We start from the raw sequence: 12,602 nt of genomic DNA, 5'->3' as shown, positions 1-12,602 counted from the left end.
GGATAAGGAGCTGTCAGCAAGGGTAACAGCTGCCCCATCCACAGCTATTAAACTACCTAGCTGTGATGCGAGATTCACACATGTATGGCTGATGCAGGTCCAAAAGTAACTGCCGTTGGTATAATGAGAGGCAGTATCCTGAAGGTTACAGAAGTGGGCTTATGACCAGAGGGTTTATTTAGAAAAATTCTGAGTGCAGAAAGTGAATCAAATAAAAGGCAAATTCTTCTTAACTGGTGCGAAGGTGCCTTTGAGCAATAGCACTAGCGCATAATGAAAGTAAGGTAGGTTTTAAGGTTTTCAACTGTTTGTAGCTGCAGTTGTTTGCACAGACAGGTAACCCATATTTGCTACTGTGATTTACTACATTCCCCTACCCAGTGGCATACATGGTTTGACATTTTTTGTTACTGGCGACAAGGAGCTTGCTCCAGGAAACCTTAACCCCCTTCCTGTTGAAGCTGAGCAGCTGATATGTATGTTGCGTGGGGAAGTGGAGCTAACATTAGCCTCAAGCAGCCCCTGCTGGAGGAAGGACATTAAAGTGGGCTGGCACAACTCCAGTACATCCGGAGGAACCCTGCTATCACATGTGTTTGTTTGGGTGCAACTCTAATACATTGTGACCTGCAACAGGAGGCTGGCAGCCAATAGAGCTACCCAGAGAAGCCAACAGCCCTCATTAAAATTGATGCCATGTCTGCTCCTCTTGGGATAACCTCTGCATACAGAATATTATAGCCAGGAAGGAAATATAGACCACTAACACTCTCTAATAATGGTAACTTGCATAGAGAAATTATATCTGGAACAACCTTGTAACAAAGCAAGTAGTCCACAATTTTCTCCCCCAAAAATTTGTCTCTGTTGTTCAGCCTGAATGGACTGTGACTCACTAGACTTAATCAGTTCCTGCTTTTGTTATTCAGTCTTGAGGAGTGTGGAGCCATGAACTGCATCAAACCAAGATGAGGTTTTCACTCTATGAAGAGTCTAAAATCATGGAAATGGTTGAAGCCACATGCTGTGTCTCAATGCCATACGGCATACTAACATCATACAGTGTATATATACCATTTGCACAGCTTCATGTATAATGTTTTTACATTTGATATACAAACTAAATCTAAGATTTAGTCTGTTTTTACTACTGGGGAATGCAGGTTTTGTTTTCTATGGTGGACTCACCAACCTGTTTAGTCTTCTTCCAAATAACCTGAAGCACATACTATATTCCTGTACTCTTCTCTGTTATCTAGCCCAGTGTGAAAACTAGAGTTAGCCCCAGGTTAGCTAAACTCAGGTTTCCTGTTTACCTTGCAGAATTGAATATCCGATTAACTGTGTCAGCTAGCAGGCATTGTGGGGCACCTGGCAGGTTCTCACTGTGACTGTAATCCCCGGGATTTAGAAGTCTGTAATGTTGCTCTAGTTAGCAGCTTGCAAACTGCAACTGAGTAACAGGTAGACAGTTTGCATGTGCTGTTCATCTTGAAAAGTTCATCCTTAAAGAGCTGGCAATGTACCGTACCTTAAATGCATTTATTGGCGAGAACTGGGAATGACGTCACACCCAAGTTGACTGCATTCCAGTTGCAAAGTTGCAAAAATATTATATTTAATGGGTTAGCCAGGTTAGCATTGTTAGCAATACCAGCTGATAACAGCTGTATTTTGTGCTTACAAACACTATAGCTGCATTGTCCATAGATGAAAGACGGGTTAATGGGACACAAATAAGACAGAAGTGAGAATAAACTATATATACCTACAGCTTTAACCTCTGTTGATGCTGAGTGCCGTCATGTTGGATTAAAACCCGACATGTTGGACAGCTGGAACGCATCATCTTCTGTATCTTCCCACTTTATTGGTTGATGGTGTATTTTTGTGTACAGTAAAGAAAACACTTTTTCAGACTCCTGATTTGCTTACATATTTAATGTGGCCCTACCATAACTCATGTCATGGTTAATACCACTTAAAAAGGTTTGTATCTGTAGATACTGATTAGACTTATCGGTCCATCCTTAGTATCAACAAAGATCTGGAAAGTGTTTACCACCGTAAGCCGAAAACCAACCTGACTACGAAACCTTCTGTATTTTTGGAAATCACCAAGTTTTGTTTAGAAAAAAACATTGGAGTGAAGTGTACATAGTTTAGGTAAGCTTTGGAAGATGTAAACAAGTAACACTGGCAGAACAAGTGTTGTTGCAGTGCCCATGACCAAGATAAAATTCCATCGGCTCTATTGCAAGTGTGCAATGCATGTGCCTGTGTAAGTAGATAAACCCTCTGTGCGACTTCTTTAAATAGTAACTAAAATATTAACAACTTGCCTGTAGTGTAAGGGTTAAAATCCGCAAAGCACATCTCTGTTGTCCCTTCATGAGGAGGTCACTAGTTTCCCCTGGCTCTGCCTCTCCACTTTACGGCCAGGGACTGATGAGGGTGGGCTGATTTGTGCCGGGCGAACCCCTTTGTTTGTAAAAGGAAGTAAGGTTTCAAGGTCAGGGGAATGTTTGTGGGGATGCATCACGAACGTACGCATGAAAGGTCACTACGCAGCCGCTTACCATACAGCAACAGCGGGGTAGATGGTGTTATCTAGTTGAGAACGGTATTTTTTCCCCCCACAAGTCTCTTTTCCTGACTCATCCCAAAACACAGAAGCTTTGTAGCATGGTGCTACAAGATAACAGTCTGTTGTTCCACAGAATGATAGCCCTGCTGTGTAGGGAGCTGTGTATCTAACAGATTAGTCTGTCATGTTGAGGTTTTGTGTCCAATTGTGTGACATCATCAGGAGAGTGTCTGTACCAACTTCAGAGCCAGTAGGGCTCCACATAGCAAAGGAACAGGTTTAGTGATGGAATGTTTGCATGTTGCTTTTAGATGATTGCAGATCAGTAGCTTCTTTTTTTTTCCTGTCAGAAATGTCATTAACTTTGTTCAATCTTGAACGTGTCTTTCTGAAATGTGCAGTCACCAGCTGACCTTTGGCCATCTTTGAGTTGGAATGATGTGAGGCCAAACCCTCCTTGATCTTGACAATGTAAAATATTATATTCTTAATCGAGTGAAAAGGCCAAGCAGAGAAGGACAAGTCTAATAATGCTTGGGGTATTGAATGAGAGTATTGTGACTCCTACTATGCGTCGCTCAACAGACACTGCAGTGTCTTCCAACAATGGCTTCTTGCAGGAATTTCTCTCTGCAGCTGTGTTCTGCTAAACCAGACACTGTCGGAGATTCTTTTCAGAGACGCTCTCTGTGAGGTATGGTGTTAGTAATCGTCTAGAAATGTCCAACTTTAAACCACAGCGCTTTACCAAACAACAGTAATCTAATATTACCTCCAAGTTTGGAGAAATGGGGCTAAATGTCATCCCCTTCCAACCGGAGCAGGAAAATAACAGTTTTTTTTTATCTGTCACTACAACAGTTGATACATCCCAAAACATTTTGGATGTCACAATCTATAGTCATGGTTCATCAATGTATTTATGTATCTAAAAACTGAACAAAATTCAATTATTGCATAGCTTGCACTTTTTTACCATGAAGTGCATCCATGCTTAACTGGTGCAAAAATAATTGTTGTGAACTTTCTCACTTCTGCTTTCAGTGGGATCCGCCTATGAGGTTTTTATACCAGAAAATGAATTACTGCTAGACTATTGTCAAAGGCACATTGTCACACAGGCTTGTCATTAAAACTTTAATAAAATCCTTACATACTTTCATACACAAAGTATTCCTATTTGCCACTAACTTTATGGAAATTCTGCAAGTCAAGTAAAGGAGCTTCATGTATGTTGTCATATTTTTGAGTGTAAAGGGCAGCCCAGTTTATTTTGGGCTTCAACAGTAAGACAGTCAAAAAAGAAGCTCATCCTTTCTCTCTGACACCATGTTAACTCTCTCCTCTGTGTCTCTGCCCTTTCCTCCCTTAGGAAATGACCTAGAGGCCTTACAGATACATTTGTGCTTTTGTCGCTCCAATCTGCATCCGCAGAGAGCAGCGAGATTTGGAAGCACACTTGTTTCCGCGGTGAGTAATATCTACCTCAGCCAGCATACAGGGGAGAAACCAGGAAGCTGCTGGTGACTTCAGACAGGCAGACGGAGCTATCAGCTGGTCACTTGCTCACTGCCTGCAGAGTCCTGATTTGGGAAGAGGATTAGAGACGGACTGGATCTGTCCACCCTTCACCTCCCACAGCTCCTCTACCTGCAAACCACATCCTCTGATTCCAGCCTTTACGTACTTTTTTTTTTTTTATTCCTGTCATTTTTTTCTCTGTGCTGTTGACCAGTGTCTGATTTTCCTTCAATTAATTTTTGCTTTCAGCTTTTAAAAGGATTTTCTACTTTTATTAGTGCAGACTGGTAGAGGTTTATATATGTACATGCATATGTGTATATACTCTATATGTACTGTATGAAGAAGGATTTTTTTCCCCCACTCTAAAGGATAGTTAATGCACTTTAAAAATTGGCTGTAGTATCACTTCAAGTAAATTTAAGAAGTGTTTTTGACTTTTCCTCCCCTATTATGATAATTTAGTTTGAAGCTGGAAACAGAGAATCTAGGGGTGTGTCAGTGCTGTTTTTTTTAAGCTGGGCCTGACGTATCTGCAGCAGGGCTGCATGTGAGCATTTCACTCAGCCTGCCAGTCTTTGTGATCGCCCTTCGACATCGCCCAATTCTGTTCCGCCTCTCTACAAGGCACACTGAGATGAGCCTCTGGCAGGTAGAGTCCTTGAGCTGTCTTTTTACGTAACTTGAACAGTTTCAGGACTGTGGACGGGTTTTGTTTTTTGTAAAGACAACAAGAGCGCTTTGCGAGGGAAAACGAACTAAAAACCGCAGCTTCCGGTGCTGTTGCACCACTTATGTATTGTTGTAGTGCGCAGGAAAGTAAAATGGACTACAAGCGTCGCTTTTTGCTCGGCGGGTCCAAGCAGAAAGTACAACAGCACCAGCAGTACCAGATGCCTGAGCTGAGCCGAACCCTGAGCGCCTCCCTGGCCACCTCTTGCTCAGCCTCTTCGCCCATGGGTACCGGGGTGGTTATGCCTGGCAGCTGCCACCCACCTGCCTCTGGCGCCACCACCGCAGTTGCAGACATCCAGCAAGGCATCTCCAAATATTTGGATGCTCTCAACGTGTTCTGCCGGGCCAGCGCCTTCCTCACAGACCTGTTCAGCAGTGTGTTCAGGAACTCTCACTATTCCAAAGCAGCTATGCAACTGAAGGACGTGCAGGAACACGTCATGGAGGCGGCCAGCAGGCTGACTGCAGCAATAAAGCCTGAGATCGCCAAGATGTTGATGGAGCTGAGCGCCGGGGCCGCCAACTTCAAAGACCAGAATGACTTCAGCCTGCAGGATGTTGAGGTTGGTGATCACACAGAAAGACACACCATCTCCACTTGGTAGACTCATTTAGCATGTCCCATTGTGTTGACTTAAGTAAACTGATTCGACCTCGTGTCTGCTAACTAAACAAAAACAATATTTACATTCAAGTCTACTGTTTGCTCTCCTGAAATGTATTCGTTAAGCTCACAAACCTGAGGCACTAGTGACTAGTTAATCACCACATATTGTGTAATATTCATTTGCTCATGACTTGTCTTCGAGCAGTAGTGCTAAGATGCTTAGCTGCACTCTGTCTGAAGCCTAGCTCCATGAATCAGTGTTTCCTGGCTTCTCATGCCCAGTGTTAAGCTGGTGTCAGGATCTGCGGGCGAGGTGAGAAAAATACTGAGGATGTGAGAAGAAAAGTCATCTTTTGTCACTGTGAATACCACAGCATCTTTCCACAGCACTCAATTTGCTGATGCGTAAAATGTGAAACACTGTAGCTGAGGTGTTTTTGGTGTGAGGATTTGGAGGCCGATGCACTACATAACAAAAGGGCTCAGCTGTGATATGGGAATCTATTTATTTTACAGTCTTAAATTTCTTTTGTAGGTTTCTCCCTTCTTTTACTCTGTTTTTTTTATCATTTGACTTTTGTCACGCTGTATGAATCGACAGAGTTTGAGCTTATCCTAAAAGTCAGAGAAGGACACACATACGCACCTGTGTCTAACCATTAAATTCAAAGTGCTTAATGTGTGTTTGTCACAGTTCATACAAACACCAGATCTCCATCTGCCCTGTGTCACATCTTTTATAAATATACTCGACAGAGTTAAACCTGAACGTTATTGAGAAGGGCAGAACCTTACGATTGAGAGATCTAGAAGTCACTTGCAGTGTAGTAACCCAATGGTTGTTGAATCCCTGCTCGTCATTTTCTACCACATCTAGGTTGTGTCTGACCCACTTTGAACCCTGGTCAGGAGGTTCATGAGGCCAGGTTGGATGATGCATGTTGATGCTGTGAGCCCTCACACAGGTTCATTTCAGGTTACAGCATCTGTCTGAAAAGGGCGCCTGCACAAGGTCTGGAGTCTGGACACTATTATTAAAAATGAAGAGACTTGCTTGCTGCTTGACTGCTCTTGCTTTGAGAAGTAATAATCATGAATTGATCTTTGTGAAGAAACATCTCAATTTCAGTATTATCAGAGTAATTCCAGTTGGCAATTTGGCCATAATTGTTCTGCCCTCTTAGACAGTCTCTCATCTGGTTCCATCAAGTGGCTGTATTTTCAGCTTACACCACACCCAAGCAGCCTAAACCCCATGCTTTCTTATGATTGCTACATTTGCTTATTTATCCTCTATTTAATACACAGTTGTGACCCTGTCGAACTCCCCCACCCCTCATTCCACAGATTAGGAGATGGCATCCATAATTTATATTTGTGGCAGCATATAGAGATTTACAGTTGATTGAGTATAATCACATTGTAACTTTAGTTCAGTAGTTTCTGGGATTTTAAGTATGTAATAATATTTGAAGTAAGAGAACGTCCAAAAAGCAAAGACAAAAAAATTATAAATGACAAGTATTTGTTGAATGGAAGTGGATTGTGCAAAATGTGAAGACAGCAAAACAGCAATCTATTTTAACTTTTTAACACATTTAGCCACCACAAAATTGAAGGCACCTGGGTGTCAAATCTATAGCAATGTGCCACAGTAGGTTTGTTATTGGTAAAACATGCCAATATAAAGCAAAAATAATGGGGGTTATCAGTGTTTCCATAATATTTTAACACGTAGAGGGGGGTGAGTTGATGGCTAAAGCCAGGACACTAGAGGGGCTGCAGGACCTCAGTGGATGTGGCTGAACCCATAACAGGAAACACTTTTGCACCGCAGTCAGTAAATCTGAATCTCTGTGGTCTTGAAAATGCAGAGATGAATATTAGAGGAAGCCCAAGTCTGTGAAAGTTTAGACCGCATGGCTTGGCACTCACACTTGATGTCTGGCCCTGGGCATAAAGGGTACATTTGTTAAAGCAGAGAAGAAAAAATATTAATACTTTCCTTTAAAGTGGTCTTACTCCAGTGTGTTAGTTGTGTTAACCAACAAAACACTGCACATGCACAATAATATCATGTTGGCATTCATTGTACAGGACACATTGACAGTAAAGGTATTTTTAAAATTGAATATATATATATTGTATATATGCAGTCTCTTCCACAGTTTGGTAATTGTAGTGGGTTTCTTAGCCATTTCTTTTTTGCCAAGGATTCTCTATAGGGTTTAGATCTGGACTCTGGGCTGGCTTCAAGGAATTGCTTCATCTGTTTTGCAGTGTAACGGGCCTTGACAATTGCAGTGAAGGTATTGCATGTTGCAGAAGAAGGTTCACATAAACATTTGACTTCACCCTGCCGTGTAGCTGTACAAGAGGCCCAACTCCTGCTGCAGAAAACAGCCCCCAAACCATGACATTTCCTCGTCCCAATTCTTTTTTTTTTATTGAAGTACTTGGTTATTTAAAAAATCATGCTTGGGCAGCAGTGTGATAGCCACAGCGGATATTCTATCAAATTCCGGACAATAAAAAATAACCGTATCAAGTATTTATACTGTGTTCTCAAATTTTGATCTCTGCTATATATTTATTACAGTTGTAGGGAAGTGTTTACAAAGTAGAATTGTAAAAGAAGTGCTGGACATAGGAAGTGTATTAATAGTAGAAGAAAAATATCAGTTAATGATGAGCAAGTGACCAAAACATTGTGTTTGTTATACAACTATTAGATTAATCTGGAACAAACTTTAGGACTTTGCGATGAGTTATCTATGGTATAGCATTGCTTATAAATACGTAGTTTATCTGCATATCTCCCGTGTTTTATTTTTGGTAGAAGTTCTGTGCATGCACAGATTATGCTGCTAATTCAGTCGCTCCTTTACGATGTGATGTATTTGTGACTGTAAAAGGTATTTTCCTTTTCCTTCTGCATGAGTCAAGGAATGCTGTTTGGCAGCTGGATGTATTATGAGGTCTTCAAAAAGATCCAAATGCATTTCTGAGTTTGGGGAGTTGTGGTATGTGAAGCTTTTCCCTGTGTTCTCTAGCTCACGTCTACTTCTCCTCTTTCCTTCTTTTGCCCCTCACCCTTTTTTTAAATTTTTTTACGAAGAGCCCCCAAAAGTTCAGGTCAGTGCAATCTGCAAAACAAACCACTTTTTTACCGATTCAGAGCTCAGCTCCCTGGCTGCTCGGAGTGACTCCACTGCCAAATATGCGTGAAAATGTCACGGTTTGTTTAGAACCCGTTTGCAGAGCTTGTAAGTTTAAACCACAGAGCAAAGACTCGAGGCAGACAGAGAGGTCCCCACAACCAGAAAGAACTTCATGGCTGCTCTGGTCAGACGACTGCGTAGGCTCTCCCAGTCAACTCCAGTGCACACTGGAAAAACAATCCCCTAGTCTTCAGCTGTTAAAAACAGTTCTTTTATGCGTCCGCACCAGCGACAGCATTTATGTTTTTGGGTCGTCTCATTTTTGTGAACGCGATATCTTAGGGAACGCCTTGAGGGATTTTCTTTAAATTTGGCACATTTTTCCACTTGGACTCAAAGATGAACTGATTAGATTTTGGAGGTCAGGTCAAGTTTGTTGTGACCTGAAAACATATTTTTGACAACAGGCATAGAATTCTGATTGTTAATTATGACAACATTTCACTCAAATGGCTAATACAATAAAATGAGGAAGTGTTGACATTTTATATCTAAAAAGTCAAAGGTTAACTTCACGGTGACATTATCACATTTCTACTCTTAACTCAGGATCAGAAGGGAAAATTTGGTCAGATACACTGTTCAGTAGATTCACTGTACACTGCAAATTGATGACACTAATCTTAAAACTATGGCGATTGTAAAGGTCTTTTGTGCCGCTCGGTTGTAGATGTGAAAAGCATCCACATTTCACCAAAGATTACATTTAAAACCTTTTTATTAAATTCCTTCAAAGTCTTTCATACATATATTATGTGAATCTTGACAGTTTGGATGTAAAGTGCAACTTGACTGGTTTGGCAAAGGCATACAACTGGTTGTTTGCTGAAATACTATCTACAATGATGTATTTATTGTAAGAGTTATTTTTGTTGGCTATTTTGACCTGTGTAGTGTGGAAAGAGACAAAGTCGGAGAGGAAAAAAAAGACGAAAAGCCTTTGTGACAAGAGGTTAATACCTGTCTGCTGCTGACTAACGCCATGAGCATTTGTATGGCAGCCAGAAAAACACAAGGCAACACAAATTAACACAAAAATGTCTGAACCAACACTACTACATAATGTTAGTTGGAGCAAAGCTAAACACTGGTGTGATTTTGTAATGAAATATAGTGTAGTCTGCTGCTCACAGGTTTGTTTCTGTTTTCAGTTCAGACCAGCTTTGAAAATACTCCCTGGAATTTTTGTCAAGTACTGCTATGGAGCAACGTGATACACATTCCTGCCGATGGTTTCATGCTATTTCAAGGTCTGACATATTTAAAGATCTGACATAATTTTTAAAAAACGTAGGTAAAATAGGTGGACATATGGACATAAACGATGCAGGAATTAAAACACACAAAAAAAATCTCATTTAGTTTACCACAGTAAGGTCAGTTGGTACATGGAATACCATCATAAGTAAGCAGTTCATTGAGAGGTCAAGACAACTGTGGCCGTCCTGTCTCCCTAGAATGAAAGAGACAAAGATTTACCACTGTCATTAACCAACAAAGCTAGGCTACATGTATTTTTTTTCACAGATCAGACAGTGGAACGTGACCATCTGGTTATCATAATAGCTTCACACTCCCTTTCCCTAGAGGAGTCCTAGATCTCAGAAACACCACTCCCATAGATGTGTTGCACTTATCGTGAAGGTGTTCTTAGAAAATAGAAGTAAATATTGATTGATTCGTGATTTTCCTTGTTTGGGCCTGAAAGGGGCCCAACATCGGCTTGGCTCTGCTGCACTTATTTCTCATATTTTCCATGACTGTGTGGGACACTGTGCAGCCAATCACATGTGTTATCCATTATCTTGTGCTGTAGCCATGGCCTCATTTTTTCCCCTCACTTGGTTATTGTAGACAACTTTGTAACACTTGCCTTTGATCTCATTGTCAGCTTGTGTTCATGCTGTAACCTGCAGGTAATATCAGTTTGCATTATCTGCCTGTATGTATTGTGTCCAAGCTTCATTATCAGGCTATATGCGTCTTCTGTTATCTATTATATGTATACTCTGCATACAGACTAAATCCCTGTTGAAGGATTGAGTTCTGGTTAGTTGTCGGCGTCATCGGCAGGAGCAGGAATTTTCACATCTTGAGCACACTGGAGCTGGGCCTGTGTTTATCAAGCCTCCCAGAGTCAGCTCAGAATAGGTGGAGGGTTAGGCAGTATATCGTCCTATTTTATACTTGGTACGATGGGTCTGAGTGTAAGGACAGACTCTCACCTTACAGCATTTTATTGGCCTTGTTAGTGATGTGGCTCTAGTGATGGCAATGTCAGTCGGTCAGCCTTTTAGTAGGTTGGTCGGTCTGTCTCGACTTTGGTTCAGATGGGAATATCTTGACCACTACTACTACTATTTTGTACGTACATTCTCGGTCTCTAGAAGATAAGTCCTACTTACTTTGTTGATCCTTGTACTTTCCCTGTAGTGCCACCAGCGGGATCCCAACTTTGTTTTTCATTTAAATGGTTCAACTATTATTGGACAGATTGCAGTGAAAATTGGTACAAACATTCGTGGTCCCCAGAGGATGATCTGTAAAAACTTTAAAAACCTGGCCTTTTATCTATTGTCGTCTTCAGACCCAAATTTCTGATTTGTCCATTTGTGGCTATATGGCTGGAAAACTAAGGAGAATGACAGGGGAGTTCATGCTAAACTCCCCTGTCTTAAAGCTATATTACGTAACTTCTACCCACCCCCCACCCCGAGGATTTCTGTGTTATTACATCGTTACGGCCGCTGCTTTAATATGTTGTATGGCCCGGTGTACATAACTTTGTGCTAGTGTTAATTACTCCATTTGTTGCTGACATTTCCTGTGCAAAATGGTATTCCTTCTTTTGAGTCTCCCTCAGAGGGCATTATTGTATTCTTTTAGTTTTGGTTTCAATTAGGGCCTGGCCGATATGGGATTTTTGAGATGGATGCGACACAAATTTTAGAGGGAAGATTTCACAGATTATTGATATGGTGGCAGACATGAAAAAAACCTTTTCTATGTGGATTGTGCAAATATGACGGCCGACCGATATATCAGTCTGGCTCTAGTTTCCATGTCCAACAATGAAAGTGGCTGTGTCTTGTCCTTGTCTGCCATCAGAAAGCAGCAGCATATTTATGTCTTTGCAACTCAGCCTCCCCCTTGAGATATTTTCAGCAAGTACCTGAAAAGAAAACCCTGTGACCATGGTGGACCCTGTGGTGTCCTGTTTCTCTTATTTTGCTAACTGAACAACAAACAGCCTCTACGCCTGAACTTTTCTCTCACCAAACAAACAGACACACTTTACATTTAACCCAGTAGGTGTGGACTGGAGCAATGTATGCCACTCCAAAATATTTATGTTTGTGTGAATACTTCAGCTGTGTTCTAATAATTGTAATTGAACAAATCCATTTTCCATGATTTGATCAGCAAATCACTACTCAATTTAAACACTGTTCAGCCGAGCTACTGAGATAAGGGAGATGGATTTACGGAGGTAAAGATGTTGTATACAGAGAAACTGTGCTTGAACTACATAAAAAGGAGGAAATAGAAAATGAAAACTGCAGCCAAAGTAACAATGAATGTTGCTATCCTTGCTGCACTTTTCCAATCTTTAAGTATGAACAGGCAAAGCTACCCTCTGACACGAACACTGACATGCATATTCAATCCAATATGTTCTCCATCTGTCTTTTGCTTGCAAATGCAAACACATATTATACTCATTCTCAGATGTTTTATATCTGTTTACAGCACACAATTTACCTCAGATGCAAACACATGCACATGTTGAGTTTGCTTGAATCTACCCTAGCAAGATGTTTTTATTTTGAGAGATTCCTCCTTCACGACACAGCCTTTGACTCTCAGCTTTCCTATCAATATATTTTTATTATTATTTTATTTATATTATAGAGTATTTTATGATTATTAA

The 12,602-nt window shown here is 41.0% G+C and overlaps 1 protein-coding gene across 1 annotated transcript in view; it reads left to right on the top strand.

Annotated features, from left to right (window-relative positions):
* The window catches only part of garre1 (granule associated Rac and RHOG effector 1), a 32,490-nt gene that overhangs the window by 5,676 nt on the left and 14,212 nt on the right, over window positions 1-12,602 (top strand). The window contains exon 2 of the mRNA XM_083913881.1: window positions 3,960-5,406. Within this exon, the coding sequence (XP_083770007.1) occupies window positions 4,903-5,406 (504 nt within the window). The 5' untranslated portion in view covers window positions 3,960-4,902. The remainder of the gene's footprint in view (window positions 1-3,959; window positions 5,407-12,602) is intronic.

The sequence above is a fragment of the Echiichthys vipera genome (genome assembly GCF_963691815.1).
Source record: "Echiichthys vipera genome assembly, chromosome: 1".
NCBI classification, from domain to species: Eukaryota; Metazoa; Chordata; class Actinopteri; order Perciformes; family Trachinidae; genus Echiichthys; species Echiichthys vipera.
Note: the sequence above shows the minus strand (reverse complement) of the source record. Positions and strands in the feature narration are given on the sequence as shown.